This window comes from Perissodus microlepis, chromosome 13 (assembly GCF_051167445.1).
Source record: "Perissodus microlepis isolate ML-2025 ecotype Zambia chromosome 13, ASM5116744v1, whole genome shotgun sequence".
NCBI classification, from domain to species: Eukaryota; Metazoa; Chordata; class Actinopteri; order Cichliformes; family Cichlidae; genus Perissodus; species Perissodus microlepis.
Window position 1 is genome coordinate 18202074 of NC_140473.1, and position 17345 is coordinate 18219418.

General features: G+C 39.1%; 1 protein-coding gene across 1 annotated transcript in view; it reads left to right on the top strand.

Annotated features, from left to right (window-relative positions):
* The window catches only part of LOC146375020 (protocadherin-15-like), a 163947-nt gene that overhangs the window by 89479 nt on the left and 57123 nt on the right, over nucleotides 1-17345 (top strand). Inside the window, exons 18-21 of the mRNA XM_084949255.1 lie at nucleotides 1086-1179; nucleotides 6922-7050; nucleotides 11496-11801; nucleotides 15138-15368. Coding sequence (XP_084805381.1) covers nucleotides 1086-1179; nucleotides 6922-7050; nucleotides 11496-11801; nucleotides 15138-15368 — 760 coding nt within the window. The remainder of the gene's footprint in view (nucleotides 1-1085; nucleotides 1180-6921; nucleotides 7051-11495; nucleotides 11802-15137; nucleotides 15369-17345) is intronic.

Sequence of the window (17345 nt, forward strand, 5' to 3'; positions counted from 1 at the left end):
TTAATAACCATCAAGATCATCATCATTACCACTATAATTATGACAGTTATCAATGTATATCTTCACTGTCACACATCATGGTTTCTTGTGCTTTCATTCAGAATAGAATGCTATTTTCTCCTCTCCAGCTTATGTATAAATAAACATGAGCACAGCAGCCAGCGAAGGAAGCTGTTCTGCATTTTTATGGTGGTTTTAGAAAACTGTGTTTGGCCTTTTGAACCACCGATCATCAGGTGTGGTGGATTCAAAGCAGTGTGTTCACTATAACCTTGGGGCAAGTACTTAGAAAAATAGACAGTGTTGATGGAGGTGTCAGTACTTGCCTGTCAGATTGTAAAATGAGGGTCTACAGTTTCACAGTTATGGGCTGCAGAGGCAGTAGAAAAGTAGCGGCCAGGTTCTGCTTGGACTGCTTGGCCACAGGAGCTTTAAATTAGAAATGTGAAGGAGCATGGGGACAGCAGGGAATTGCAACGGGCATTAATCTAATAGTGCGTTCAGATGCATTCCTCTTTCCTTCCTTTTTGCAGTTCTGCCAGAGCCTCTCCTGAGTGTGGCACTGGAATTGTTTTGTGCATGCTGTGTGTTTTTGTATGGCTGCACTTACTCACGTCTTGTGTGCCTGTGTGCAAACAAAGATAATTCAGTGCTCTGCATGGGAATGCATCCACACTTTGTGTTTGGAATGCCAGAGTGCCAAATTATACCATGTGAACGAGCAGGAGGGTCTCGGTGTCTGCTGCAGTCATTAGAAGGGAAACATGAATCTTTGCCTGTCCGTGTGCTTTGGGAACAAGAGACTGGCTACAGAGAGAAAGACAGAGTGGGAGCATTTAAGCTCACACCTGCTCTTCATCCCAGACTCATTCTTTTTGATCATTGCCCACATTCTTTTTCCCTAATTTTTCTGAAATGAATGCAAATAATGAAATGCAGACATACATCATGTTGTTAAGTGATATATCCAACATATTTCCCTAAATTAATGATCTGACACAAAAAGAAAGTAAAGGAATAATTACAATCAAAGTGTCCTCCTTTATAAAAGTAATACAAGTCTTTTCTCTGACCCCTCTCCACAGGATTGGCCTTCTACTTCTGGACAAGCCTCTGGACAGAGAGACAACTGACCAGTACCGTCTGATTGTCACAGCCTCAGATGGTCACCCTGGAGGGGTAACGGACATCTAAACTATCTAAACTGATGACCTGATTCCTCAGGGTTGATGATCTTCAGACCTTTTGAAAACATTAATCACAAGCAAAATATTCTCAAACAAGCTTATTAATTTGTGCATTTGGCTTCATGACTCCACATGCTACTTATTCTGGTAAAATCTACTTGTGTGTTTGAGCTCTGAGAGTATCATGCTGTGATTTTTGTGACAGACTGTCATTTTAGCCCATGCAGTGAAGTTAGAATTGTTTGAATTTGGCTTCTCGGCTTGAGCTTTTCACTTATTTTTTACAGTGAGTTTCATTAATAACTTCTCTGGTAGCAGTTGTCTGTGTGGTTATTTTTCCCCACTTGTGTTCATCTGAAATCGATTCCAGGTCTGTCTATTACTCATTCCCCTTCATTCAAATTAGAGTGAGTGTCACCGGCCAAAAAAACACTCTCACTAATATTATGTTGGTCTGCGTTTAGCTTAACTTACAGCACAAATTTCCATTGGCATTGTTTGTGTACGCGTATGCAGTGTCACAACATATAGTTCTGTCCAGAACTTTGTTGTGACAATTGATGCTGGGAGAGTTGCTGAGTAAAGTCTTCTCTAGCATATAACAAAGATTCTCAGTGGGATTAAGTTCTAGACTCTGTGATAGCCAATCCATGTGCGAAGATAGCCACTCATTTACAGTTTGAGCCTGATGATTCCTGACATCATCAAGAAAAAATCCGTTGATGGAAAAAACCTGCTCATGGTGGAATGTTCAGGTAGTCAGCTGACCTCATTTTCTGGGCACATAATGTTGTTAAACCTAAACCTGACCAACTGAAGCAACCCCAGATCACAACACCATCCCACAGGCTTGTATAGTAGGCACTAAGCATGATGGGTGCAATACTTTATCCACCTGTCATCCTATCCTGATGCACCCATCACTCTAAAACAGGATAAATCTAGACTCATCAGACAACCTGACTTTTTCCATTGCTACAGAGTCCAATCTTTATGCTCCCTAGAAAATTGAAGGCTTTTTTCCCCTGATTACCCTTTTTGATAAGTGCTTCTCTTAAGGCTACACAGCTGTTCAGTCTGAATCTGTTGAGTTCTCATCATATTGTGTGTGGAAATGCTCTTTTATATATATTTGTGAGTTCTTCTTTTTCCCCCAAACACATTTCTTCCTTGAATGATGATGGTTCATCATAATCCGTCTAGCAATATCAGCAATGTTCTTAGTTATTTCCTTTCCTTGAAGCAGGCCGATAGTTTGACCCTCATGAAATAGAGTAACATCTTTTCCGTGATCAGAGAACACAGATCAGTTGTTTAAGAAATGAGAAGCTATTCAGTTCATCAACTGGGGTTACAGTAAATAACCTGTTGCCAGCCACTGGAGTAATTAATCACTCTTTGTCACTGGAGTAATTATCCAGTGACTTTTACCCAATTGTTTGGTTAAATTGAAGCAAATAGGTAAGACTTTGTTGGCCAGGCAGTACATTTTTGGCCAAAAAGTGTTTTAAAAAGCCTGAAATAATTCACCTGGAATAAAATGATAGTTTTTAACTGACAAATGGCAAATACCAAATGCTAAGACAGAAGTACCTGAACCAGCATATCATTATTGCCTGTTACTAATATGCAGCTTACACAATGCCATTTCAAGCATAGCTCTTTGTAGTGCAAATGGATCAAATCAGTTTTACCTACAGCTACTTTTACCTTTTAGATTGCTCTGCATATATTGTACAGTTACTGTATTTGTGTGAAATACGTGGGTTGTGTGGTAATAAAAGCATCATGACTTATGTAATACTGAGTCTGTTAATATAGAATGACAGAAAAGCACACAAAAAAAAATCTTGGACAGATGAATATTTAAATGAGTACTGCCACATAACTGTGAAACTGACATACTTTGAGCTTCTAAAATGCATCCAAAAGCTTGGAATTGCTACATGTCCCGTTATGCAAAGTTTTAATTATAACCACCCCATTATAGTAAACTTCCTAATTTCCACATGTCCAAACCATAGCTCGGATAACATCAATGATCTCACCATTGTATAGTTTTCTCAGCATTGAGTGCATCTTTTAAAAAGTGTCTTCCATTTAGAGGTATCACAAGTAGTTGAGTCCTTATATTCACAGAGCTGTTTTTTGTCATTTTGGCTGGAAAAACTTCAGGCATTATGACAAAAATTGAATGCTGGCTTCTGTGTCTTCCACGAAGAGCAGATAATCACATAAACTGTCTTAATTTAATTACACTTCAGCTCACTTGGCACTTTTTTCTTTTTTTGCAGCTGTATCTGTTCCAGGCAGAGGTGAAATGTGGTTTCCTTTTTAAGATGCTGTGTCTGATAGTCCGTGAACATTAGGTGATGAGCTGTCAATAGGGTGATGTTGATTTCCACCCCCTCTCACCTGCACACTCATGACAACTGAGATCTACAGCTAATTTGTATCTGCTGGCAAATATAATGTGTTGGTGTTGTGGAGTAATACATGACAAAGAATTTGTAGTATGTCCCAGTAATTGTGAGAGCAGTGCAAAGGGAGAACATAGTGCAGCAGTTAGAGAGGGAGGGGCAGATAGACAGTGGTGGGGTCAGAGAGGAAAGAGCAAATAAATAAAGAGCATGTAAGATGAGGTTTCACCTCTCAGAATGAGGTAACCACAAGCTGATGCTCTTTGTCCTACCTACTGATGGACAGTTTGTACAAGCCAACACCCTTTACCTATAAATTGTGTGTGTTTATGTGTGTGGGGGAAAACACAGTAAATTGTTGGCTGACTTGTGTGGGCTAAATGTCACAACTTGGAAGAAATGTTGTCACAATAGGAAGAAAGTTGAATGAGGAAGACGGGGTAAAGGTTTGTAGGAGAATAGAGGCGAGGAAGTCATTCAGTGCAAGAGAGTGCTGCCTAGACAACTGGATACAGGAAAGGATCAAAATAAGCACAGGAGGAGGGGGACAGAAAAGAGATGGAGAGCGATAGAGAAAAGGATGGGGACACCAGGGATTTGGATGTGTAATTAGTCCAGAACTTTGGTATCCATGGAAACCTGCCACAAGGAGCTAGCAAGCCAACTTCCCCCTGGTGCTACTTCCCTTTGAGTGCAGTCAAATCTGGACACACACATGCACGCACGCATTTTCCTTCACGGTATTAACTCTTTCTTGTACTCGTGGATGAAAAAAATTGTGCTCATCTTTGTGGTAAATTTAAAAGTGATTTCGACTGGACAGGCTTAGATCAAACACTGCCAGACAGACATGTGTCCCAAAAAATGGTATGCTGGGAAGGAAAAAAAAAGGAAAGAGTACATGACTCCTAACAAGCTTATCATATCAGTCCCTGCAACATGGCTTTTGGCTTGGATGGTCATTTAAAAAAACAAAAAAAAGGAACATCACCCACCTCTGGATCTTTTAGACTATGAGGACATAACACGAGGCATCACAGAGCTCCATCTATAATAGCTGCTCATTAATCATACTCGTGTCCATGGTGGTAGGGGGTTTTGGCTTTGATAAGGACACCCACGCCAGGATGAAGACACTAATTGGCTTCAGGTCTTCTGCGAAATGAAAACTACGCACAGCCTATCACAACACTGCCTCCTTTAACTTCCTACTTTCAGTAGTGATATAGCAACAGAGGCAGGTTTTCGTGATAAGTTGCAGTGTGAAATTCCATGAAAAGGCCGATTATGTATGTCTCAGAAGGTAGTACAAAGAAACAACAATGGTGGAGGTTTTCCCAAAGGACGGTGAGATGAAGGTGACATTAAGTAGGTCATTTTCTTTGTGAAATGTGCCGCTGAATGTCTCATCTGTCGGGGCAGCTCCAAACAGCTGTCTCCCAGGAAGTTTTTCTTTTGCAAGGCCCAACTCCTCCCACAGCCTTCCTATCCTTCTTCCCCCCAAAGGAGACCATTTACACCATTATTTGCATACATGCTCCTCCCAGGGCACTGAGAGATTATAGATTGTGCATATCCAGCCAATTTTCTATGTTGATTTATAGAAGTGCTAAAGGTGTGTGTGCTGTGTCATTGTTTGAAGGTTAACAGCAGCACAGTGGCCCACACTGGCCTTGTAAATGAGTGAGGAAGAATGATGTGATGGATCTAGTTTCATGCTTTTAGCCTCCAACCTTGTACAATTTTCTCTTAATAACTACTAACAGTGCATCTTTCCCAAGAAGGAATGAGGAAGTTCTCTATGTGTTGTATACAGACAAGTTGCTTATGTGCATTTGCACACAATGGTGTACTGAGTTTAATTATGGTCCCTCATCACTTACACACGCCAGCTTTCCATACTGTGACTGCCTTTACATTACTGAATATTACTGAGAATCCCGTTATCAGTATGCACATACAGTATGCACCCAAAGTGTTTAAAGGTATTTATATAATAGAATTTTTTTTAAAATTCCAACACATTTACTTGGTGCATGTGAGTTTCTTTGTCACAGCTACAAAGCATTATAATAGTTTGACCAAAAGTTGACATTTAGAAACACTTTAGCATTTACAGTAGTTGTTCCAAATGATTGTGCTTTTTATGCAGAATCATTTTTTATGGTTGGCTTTTAACATTTTCCCTACACTAGGAATAATTTTCTGAGTGAATTAGTGTTTTTGCTGGACTTGGTTGAAAGTGATTTTATTTTAGCTGCTTCTGAAACATACAGCACTGTGGAAAAGTCTTGAGCCACCTCTCATTTCTTGACATTTGACTTCCAAGGACCAGGCTTTCTTGTAATTTTTTTAAAAAAAATGGTAAATTAATTTCCCAGGCTTTCTAAAGGTCATTCAAACTTTTTCTTACCTGGTCATTTTCAGAGGAATGTTTTTCTTTTTGTTTTGTTTTTTTGGGCAACTTCCCACTGACCTATGACTCTTTCAAGCATAAAACTGAGAATTTTAAATGGTGTCTTTAGGCTCTTTGTTCCCATCGTTTTTAGCTGAAATTTTTAGTCAGAAATTGTCTGGGTGGCAGGAAGCCATCCTTCAGGAAGGGGAATAAAGAAGAAAAGGCTGAGGTATACCAAATTACATAAGAGCTGGACTGAAAGTCAATGATAAGAGTTCCTACGGAGTAATTCATCCAAATTTGAAATTTTTGGGTAAAATCAGTATTTAGTTAGCCAACGTTTAAAGAAGAGCTTTGAATGTCCTTTAAGAAGCTTGGAGAACTATTATAGATAGTGTTTTTGTTTTGGGGTTTTTTTTGTTTTGTTTTGTTTTTTAAAGTGACAAGACAGCTTGGTTAAGGGATTTCAGGCTATGCTGAAGAATAAAGGTGGCTGATTCCAAACACATACATAAATAATTATAAGCTTGTTAGAATTGTACAAAGTATTTAATTTTTATCTAAATGAGAGCTCATGGTTCCACTCATAAATGCTAAATGGTTCTATTTATCTACAACAAAATGTATTTTGAAAGTATTTCCAACTATAATTATTATTTTTAATCGTCAGGTCTCCAAAAAAGTTGTCTGATTATAATCCTAATCCTTTTTAAAATGTCTACTTGAGCATGACACAGCTTTTAACAGTCACCCTATGAATTATTCATGTCAAAGTGTATTTACTCAAATTAGATTATATCACATTTGATGCCTTTTTAGTTGTGCTTGTCATCTTTGTTTATGAAATGGGAACACTCACTGTGAAGTGAATAACATTAGTTTTATTGTGCTCTCTGTTTGACTGTTTTTCCTTTAGACAACCACAACTACTGTGAACATAGTTGTTACTGATGTCAATGATAATGACCCGAAGTTTGACCTCACCATACCTTCAAATTTTTCTGTGCGAGAAGAAGAGGCCAACTTGTTTGTAGGACGAGTAAGGGTAAGTGTAATCTCCCTCTGTTCTTGCCTTGTAAATCTGATGTGTTCTGTTCATTGTTGCATGTCCTCATATTTTAAAAGAACACTGATACAAGACACTGGTTAACACGTCTGCTTGACAGATGAAAGATTCTGAGGTTTTCTCAGTCACTGCCTTCTACATGTTTTGTTTTTTGACTAAAGTATAAGTTTGAATTAGATGGACAATTTCTAAACAGTTTCTAAACAATGGCCTCATATGGATAGAAAAAGGTTTACAGATTTACCCAGCGACCACTTTAGAAAATCTCCACGTACATAAAATTTGTTATATCAGTTTTTTGGAATTGCTCATACAAAAAAAGAATCTTGCCTCCAAAGGTAAATAGGTATAACCAGATCAGTGACATTTGTCATTTGTCAGGATATTCACATTTCATATTAAGCAACCCTTCACATTTTTAGTGCGTGCGGAAATGGGCTGCTGCTAAATGTTTGGAGTTTATGACGTGTGAAATGCGACAAAAGGACATATGAAGGAAGTTTGGTGTCTGGATGCAGTAGAGCTCCCTTCAGTCTTACTCCCAAGTATTTCCTCACAAATGCAGCCAGCAGCTAGATTAAAGCTTAGTCCACCACACTGACTCTTCCTCAGCTGGCTGCATGCCAGTTTGAGTTGAGGCTGCGCCTTTGTGACTGAAAAGAAAAGTACATTAAAGTACTTAGCGCTACAAAATCCTGCTCTCCATGCGCATGCACACAGAGACACCACAGATTTCCCTTGTACTAGCCCATAGTAACTGATCGAGAGCGTATGGGGGCATTTTGTTGAGTGCAACACTGTTAAAGCTGCAGAAATTGCAGGGAAAAAAAGAATAGTCATTCTTATATAATGTGATGTTTTTAATTTTAGTCATTTTGGTGATATTTGGTCACATTTCTCATATGTTACACTCCATCAGGCAAAATCCTGAAAGGCAGTAAGATTCATCATTAAAGGAGACCTGCTGTTCTTTTATACGTACTTATTCATAATAGTGTAGTATCTTATATTACAAAGTCCTGAAAATCTATTTTTTTTTACAACTGGCAACCAATCACAAGAAGCCTGAATAAAAGGAAAGAGGAAGTGAGTTAAAATGGTTCATATAGTGGACAAATTGAGGGGCTCCATCAAGGTCTTGTATAAAAAATAAATAAATAAATAAAAAAATCTTATTGCTATAGCAGTCCAAAAATAAAAACATAGACTTGGAATTTAGGTGAAATTTTTTAAGAAATGTATGCTAAAATACAATTCTTAAATCATTTTTCAACATTCTTCGAAATCCAATACCACTTTTAAATTCTGCAGGCTTGTACTCCTAGATGATATAGAACAGATGATATAGCGCTGCTCCAGTTTGTTAATGGCAAACTACATGAATACATTTCTGGATTGACATCTGATAGTTCTCTGATTGAGAAATGTCTGCATTTAGCTTGCATAAGGATTAAAGCTTCTAGATATTTATAATTTAGTCCTAAGATAGTTGTCTAAATATTGGCTAAAATGTTAGTCCTAAAGTATTATTTCTATGTCCACCTTAAGCCTGTGTGTAGGAAATCCCTTTGCTTTTTCTCGTTTATCTCCTTGGTTTAATCCCGTCACGGAGGAGTGACATTTTACTTATTTTCTGTGCAAGGAGCATATATTTGCATTTTTGGAGATCTTGCTCACTGAACATTATTTGAGGCGAACATGCCCTTCAGGATGAGGGGCCTAAATAAACTCTGTCTGTAACGCAGATAGCGCAATTGTTAATTTTCTTCTCTTTTTTGTATTACATTAGGAGTCGTGTCTAAAGTAGTATTTGTTATTGCAGGGAAAGTGCAAATGCATATATAATGATAACTGTGGGCTTTTAGCTTAAAATATAAATCACCACATTTGAGCAAAATTACATGTTCCATTTGCATTCCAGTTGATAAGAGGTGCAATAATAGATACCTTCATCACATTTGATATTAACCTTTTTAGCCACTTGGAATCATCAGTAATGTACAGCAGCAAGCATGAATACATTAGATAGAAATATGCAGGAGAACATTGTTTAACTATGTGAGATCAAAAGAAATCGAACAAAAATAATAGGTGGCTTGGTGTTTAATAACAGAGTTTATCTTAGATGAAAATGTATTGAGCTTCTGGCAGTTCGATACCTCTGCTGCATTGAGTTCATACACTGGGATGACACATGACATCTTGGCAAAGAAAATGGAAAAGGAGTGCAAAAAAACCCTTACCATCCAGGGCATTGTCACTTAACATACATCGCTTAAACATTTCTCTATGTTTCATCATCTATCCTGACACACCAACCAATGTTTAGTAACTTGCAGCTTTCTTTCAGAAAACCTAGAAAACATCTTGTGATGTGGAGATTTTGTAGGAGCCTTGTACTGTGTGCATGTCTATAACTGTCTTGCGGAACAAATGCTCTCCTATCAAATCAGTAACCCACAGCTTACTGTCACATAATGTGCTAAGTGACAGAGGAGGGAAGGGTGGGATGCTGACTGCTGGCATAAGGCTTATTTGTTTCAACTGAAGTATTTCACATTCAAATCTGATTTCCACCAATAAAATTGGTTCGGTTTTCCTGTACTACTTTGAATTCACCTGTAGGAAGAAAGTTACAATCCAGCCAGCCACAAAGCTTTAGGCAATTGCCAACAGTGGAGATGATTGCAGTGGAAATGCATAATGCTATTAAGTAGCTTATTGCTAGCCTTAAAGCATTTCGGATTATCGTTATAGTAATTGGAGCTGGTTCCCACCTGTTCTTATTTTGTACACACTCATATAGACTGCAGATGATTTACCAGGTTATCACAACTGACAGCTTTGCCGGTTATGCTAATAGAACCGTTTGTTCTGTGACTTACAAATCCTAACCATATAAGCCCATTCTATTTGCTCTTAGCAGGGAGTCATAATCTGAGCACGCAAATGACTGGAGGACAGATAGATTAGCGCTTGTGTCGCACACATCATGGAGGCATCATGAGAAATTGTTGCTAATTGGACAAGCTGTTGAACATAGTTTATTTTTTACCACACAGATTCCTTGATAAAGTGAGTCTGATTGTTCGAGACATCTGAAAGAGATGCTACGCAGCTCTTTACTCTCCTCAAAAACACCCCTTTAGATTTTGTTGAGATGAAAACATCAGTGCTTGAATTTATTTTTAAAAAATACTGTAGAGAACAGAGAACAGAAAAAAAATAAGTGCAACAGAAGGGGGCAATTCAGAATGAATTTTAGGTTTCAACATTAATGATCCAGAACAAAAACAAAAATAAATAAATCTACTAGACCCACACCAGCAGAGCACAAAGTAAACTCATTTCCCTTGTACTATATTAGAGGTCTGCGTGGGCCTGTTCTTTAAAACCCACCTGCTCAAGCTGTTTTTGTGCTGAAGCCACCTGTACCTGCAGGATCTTCTATTGCTCTCAGAGTCACTATATAGAGCCTGCCCACGAGCTCACAATTTAAAACTCGCAAGTTAGATTACTAAGAAATGCTGTCCAAATGTGTCCCCACAGAAACTGCTTCAGTGTGAAGAAAACTCATCATCTGGATCATATAATGTAATGCTGAGGTTGGAGTGGGTCTTGAAAACAGATACATAGCCATTAATATCCCAAATGCTAATGTAATGTAATGTTTTGTCATCTGTAACTTTAAATGTACATATGCAACTCTGCAGTTCCCTGAAAAAAGCTGTTTCCTCCCTCAATTTCCACAGACTGTAAATATTTCAGATACTTTACTTAGTTGGGTTTTTTGTTTTTGTTTTTTTAAATATAGCCACTGCTTTTATAGACACGGGCATATGTAATGACCCATGATTGGCTCTGTGGTATTTATTTGAACCCTGCATGATCATAATGGCACCACAGTAGCTTTCCCTTGGGTCTTTAGTTCTCTGATAATTATTGTAATAATAATTTTTTTTAAAAAAAGGGAAAACCTCTGCATCTCAGTTATATAATCAGCTCTTCACATGGTGTATTTGATGAATATTTCTCTCTTGCACTATTGATATATGTAAATGGTTTCTCGTTGTTTCCCACAGGTTTTTCTAAAGCAGCTTCAGGAATGAAAAGAAGTGTATTGATCGCGTTTCATTGATGGCTCATTTAGCATAATATTAACTGCTTCCACCATTAAAATGTGGTAACTCGCTTTGGGTTTTGCGGCGTTTAATGTTAATTGTTTGAAATCAGCAAGAACAAAGGCTGCAAGTGTCAGAGATCAAATAACCCATGCTGAGGTCAAAGAAAAGACTTCAAGTATATAATTTATGTGGGCGAGCCGCCTAGATATTATGATTCTCTGCATTTCTGCACTGAATAAACAAAGATAAGCATTAATCTTCCCGTAACTGAGCCCTCTGATCATTTTATTTTTTTCCCAGGCCACAGATCCAGATGCAGGCGCTAATGGCCAGGTGCGCTACCGGATCGTGAATCATCCCGACTTGTTTACAATAAGCGCTAATGGAAGCATCTACACACGAGTGCCACTTGATCGGGAGTCAAGAAGTCAGTATGACTTGGTGGTTGAAGCCTCGGATGGGGCAGTAGACCCGCGACGGACCTCTTTCACTGTCTCAGTCCAGGTCACAGATATCGATGACAACAGCCCGGTGTTCTCCCAGCAGACTTATGTGGTGAATGTGCCTGAGAACAGCCCTGTGGGAACTGTAGTCCTGCAGCTAAGTGTAAGAACTTGATGTCCAAGCGATTTTCACCAAATGTCTCCTTTCCCCTGTTGTATGGTACAGGTGTTTGTGTTAAAAAGGCTTTTGGAATCTTTTAACTTCAAGAGCTCGCAATTTAGCAGTTTAAAATGTCAAATGCTTCCAGACAGAGGCAATTATGCAGCCAGCAACATATATAATCTTTTATGCAGTGCGGTGACAGCTCTCTGTGCTTTTTTTAGAGAAAACTGAAAACTTCCTCAAATCGTCAAACCGGCTTCAGAAGAGAATTGTTTTTCGATCCTTCACAACCAATGTTAATAGAATGTTTATTGTTTGTTGTGAAAGAAATTGAGAAAAACGTTTTATTTTTTTTCAATTGGTGGAATCTGTCTTTGGCATCGCTTCAACCCTGTCAAACGGCAGTGCATTTGTTTGCGCCGAAGTGTAGTGTCGAAAAACCCGGTGCACGATGAGCAAACGCGAGCAGAGGGGCGAATAATTGCTGGGATATTGTGAGTGACATCTCCCAGACGGGGATAAAGTTTGAGGGGGAGGGGGAGAAGAAGGGCAGGTGGGGGCTGAGGTCGAAGGGTGTGAGTGACAGTGGCACTGTGACACCATTAATCTCCTAGACGACACATTAACTCTGAGCGCACCAGGGTGGTTGGCAAAATACCTAAATAGCACAGGTGAGATAGAACAGAACAGAGTCTGTCTTAGTTTTTTTTTTTAATCTCACACAAAAAGAAAGAAAGAAAAAGTGACTAAGATAAACTATATTGTATCAGATAGCTATGTATGTGGGTTCCTCAGTGCATATGTCTGTCTTCCCCTGAGGATGCAACCTATCAACTTTGAAAGTGTTCATAAAGGAATTTTTGTTTTTCAGATTTTCAAGACATTGGCCCTTTAGCAACAATCTTAAATGTTGTTACTCAGAGTATTTCCACAGTTAAACTTACATTAGTGTGTGTGTCAGTGTTTTCGTGCAGATGAGCATGTTTAAGTGCAGACCACACTTGGCACTCTCAATTCTGTCAGCTCTGAGGGTGTTAGCAATGCTATGAGAGTAACAAGAGTTCATTTCATGGCAAATTTTGATTTAGTTTTAGTCATAATACAGGGAGTGCAGAATTATTAGGCAAGTTGTATTTTTGAGGAATAATTTTATTATTGAACAACAACCATGTTCTCAATGAACCCACAAAACTCATTAATATCAAAGCTGAATGTTTTTGGAAGTAGTTTTTAGTTTGTTTTTAGTTTTAGCTATTTTAGGGGGATATCTGTGTGTGCAGGTGACTATTACTGTGCATAATTATTAGGCAACTTAACAAAAAACAAATATATACCCATTTCAATTATTTATTTTTACCAGTGAAACCAATATAACATCTCCACATTCACAAATATACATTTCTGACATTCAAAAACAAAACAAAAACAAATCAGCGACCAATATAGCCACCTTTCTTTGCAAGGACACTCAAAAGCCTGCCATCCATGGATTCTGTCAGTGTTTTGATCTGTTCACCATCAACATTGCGTGCAGCAGTAACCACATCCTCCCAGACACTGTTCAGAGAGGTGTACTGTTTTCCCTCCTTGTAAATCTCACATTTGATGATGGACCACAGGTTCTCAATGGGGTTCAGATCAGGTGAACAAGGAGGCCATGTCATTAGTTTTTCTTCTTTTATACCCTTTCTTGCCAGCCACGCTGTGGAGTACTTGGACGCGTGTGATGGAGCATTGTCCTGCATGGAAATCATGTTTTTCTTGAAGGATGCAGACTTCTTCCTGTACCACTGCTTGAAGAAGGTGTCTTCCAGAAACTGGCAGTAGGACTGGGAGTTGAGCTTGACTCCATCCTCAACCCGAAAAGGCCCCACAAGCTCATCTTTGATGATACCAGCCCAAACCAGTACTCCACCTCCACCTTGCTGGCGTCTGAGTCGGACTGGAGCTCTCTGCCCTTTACCAATCCAGCCACGGGCCCATCCATCTGGCCCATCAAGACTCACTCTCATTTCATCAGTCCATAAAACCTTAGAAAAATCAGTCTTGAGATATTTCTTGGCCCAGTCTTGACGTTTCAGCTTGTGTGTCTTGTTCAGTGGTGGTCGTCTTTCAGCCTTTCTTACCTTGGCCATGTCTCTGAGTATTGCACACCTTGTGCTTTTGGGCACTCCAGTGATGTTGCAGCTCTGAAATATGGCCAAACTGGTGACAAGTGGCATCTTGGCAACTGCACGGTTGACTTTTCTCAGTTCATGGGCAGTTATTTTGCGCCTTGGTTTTTCCACACGCTTCTTGCGACCCTGTTGACTATTTTGAATGAAACGCTTGATTGTTCGATGATCACGCTTCAGAAGCTTTGCAATTTTGAGACTGCTACATCCCTCTGCAAGATATCTCACTATTTTTGACTTTTCTGAGCCTGTCAAGTCCTTCTTTTGACCCATTTTGCCAAAGGAAAGGACGTTGCCTAATAATTATGCACACCTGATATACGGTGTTGATGTCATTAGACCACACCCCTTCTCATTACAGAGATGCACATCACCTAATATGCTTAATTGGTAGTAGGCTTTCGAGCCTATACAGCATGGAGTAAGACAACATGCATGCAGAGGATGGTGTGGACAAAATACTCATTTGCCTAATAATTCTGCACTCCCTGTATATGGCATCTAGTTTTAGTTGACTAAATATCATAAGGTTATGGTAGAAATAATAAATATAAAGTGTAAAAGTTTTTTGTGTTGTGGTTGTTGTGTTTTTCCTTAACATTAAATGCAAAATGTGTCCTTATGTCAACTCTTCTCTTTCTCTCAGCGTTGGCATTTTGTTGTTTTTGTGAAAAACAGGAAGCACAGGAGAAACAAGGTCACAAACATTCATGGTCTTAATACTCAAAGATTTCCGTTCGCCTCAGCTGCGCTTTGTGTTTACTCTTACTTAACAAATGTAATAACTCTTAAGTCTTCTTTTTGCTTATGAGTGAAATACTGTGTAAGTGGCTGATGAATCCCCCAAAAACATGTCCTGCATTATGCTGCATCTAATATATCTCCTATTGAAGCAGCCATCGCTCTACTGTGCAATTTGTGATTTAATGCAATGAGTTCTCCATAGTGATTTAATTTAATCAGTGTCTGATTAATGACTGATGCAAGTAGCTCCTACACTGTAAAAAAAGGGGCATCACCATTCGTTGTCTATGGCCTATACTTACCAGCTTATATGAAAGGTTCTGATTTTGAAATTATAATGTTAGGCTCGTCCTCTCTCCTCTTTCATCACCTTACTTTCTCCAGTGTTAATGCTTTCCTTTCCTCCTCCTCCTCCTAGGCGGTAGACTTAGATCTCTTCTCCAATGTCACTTATCGGATCAAGACTGAATCAGCCAGGCAGCTGTTTTCCCTGAACCCTGTAACAGGGGTGTTAACTGTACTGCAGACCCTGGACTTCGAGTCCCTGGCAGCTATGAACATGGGGGCTTCTTACACATTCCAGGTAGAAGCTGTCAACCAAGGAGGGGTCATGCCTCCTGGGCAAGCTACTGTCACAGTCCACATCACGGTAGGAGCCTCCAGATAACTTGTCTACCAAACCCTCCTATGTGTTATTCTCCTTTCATCTACCCGCACTGTCCCTCCAGATGTGCAGCACTGGCAGTGAATATGTAGTGAATTGTTAGCATAGTTTTACATTAGTAATAGCTTGCATAAGCCACAATTCAAAAGGGGATTGGAGAATAGAGACACATTACAGTATTGTACCTGCACTGCTTTGTGATGTTAAATTCAATTTAATGCCATTTATTGCAAACGCTGACTGTATTCCCTTTGTAAACCACGTTTTGGCCTCCTGACCTGCTCGTCCTCTCAGCATCACCGGAAGGGAAAAAAAAGAATTGATGGATATGTGTTTCTGTCTGGCACACAGTGCTATCCCTGACTTGAATGACTCATTAGCTTTGTGACAGCAATTATGTCAGGTTTTTCAGGAGCTTGTGTTCCCTTCCCAGCCTTTCAAGAGATTAACAGCTGAATCCCAACGAAAGGATTAGACACCTTGTATTGTGATACTGTTCATGTGTGTATGCGTGTGTTAATGGTCGTGCGTTTTAACTCTGAGGTATTCTTCAAAATGTGTTCACATTTATCTCTGTGTATGAATTCGGTCCACCCACAGTGACTGTCTCCAAGTCTGTAGAATTAAGCTTTTGATATTCCACAGAATGAGAGCAAGTGCCTAAGCTTATTCCAGCAGGCTCACCACATGGTCTGCCAACCTGTAGAGTGACTTTGTCCTCTGATAAGGAAAAGCTTTGTTGCATTCTTTTTGCTGTCACCCAGGAATGGTGTTTGATAGGATAAACATTGCACAGCTACTGATATCAAAGCAGCGACTGCTATTTCAAATGGCGGATATGAGTTGGAATGAGTCTAATGGATTCATACAGGCTTCCAGGGAACTAGGGATGGAGATAGAGTTGATTCCACTGATTTTACTTCCTTCCCCGTGTAACACCTCCGGAGAGTTATTTGAAGTCATCTATGTCTGATTTTTTTCCCTTGTATTGTTTTGCTATTGCCTCCTTTATCATATACTTTGCTGTGATGGATTAACTGCTTTGCTTGTGCTGCTGTTTTGAGTCTCCCAAAGTTTTTCCTTTTGTTTTTAACTTCATAAATGCACGTGTTTGTATGCGTGTGTGTGGCAAAAGTGTCCCATGTACTCTACACGTACATGTAGCACATACATATGTGCAGACACAGCTTCCTTGTGAACACTTGCAGCACAAGGATCAGACTTTGTTGTTCAAAGCAAGGGCTGTATCATAGATTTTCTGCTAGGAAACACTAAACCTGTGTATAGATCAAAGGGAGACTGCCCTCCACCACTGAGCTTATAGAACACATACTGTTGCCCATGGCTCAGCCAAAACAGTGGAAAGTAAAGAGAAAATTCAGGAGAAGGAAACATCAGGCTCCAGTAGTTATAATAGAGTTAAGCTATTCCTGAGAGATATGTGAATGGCTTACTGAGTTTTTCATTTTCACACAGCAAAGCAAGGTTTGCATAGTTGACAAGATTTTCTTTCTTTGCAGACTCAAACATGGTAGAGCTTTGCTGTGCATTGTTAACTAGGAGAAGGTGATTAAAGCTGTGCTGTTATGATGACACTCTCACGTGTTCTAGGGAGCAATTAATAACTGAATGCTGATAAAATAGTTTTCTTTTTTTTAAATTTGTAAATGTTGGAACACAGATACTAGCCTGAAAGCTCAAGCATACACATATACATTTGCATAATGATCTGATTAAATATTATTGTTATTAAACTAAATTTTGCCATCATCTGTTATTCTCATCATTTGTTAGTGACAGTAAATGTTTTGTACCTATCCACTGTTAGCAGGTCCTGTAATGTTATCTAATAAAGGTAGTGGCTATTTCATTAATTTGTTAGAGGCTGGACTTTCTTTTGCCTTCCAAACTGCTTTAATTCTTCAAGAGTTTTGAAAAAGTTTTGAAAACATTCCTCAGGGA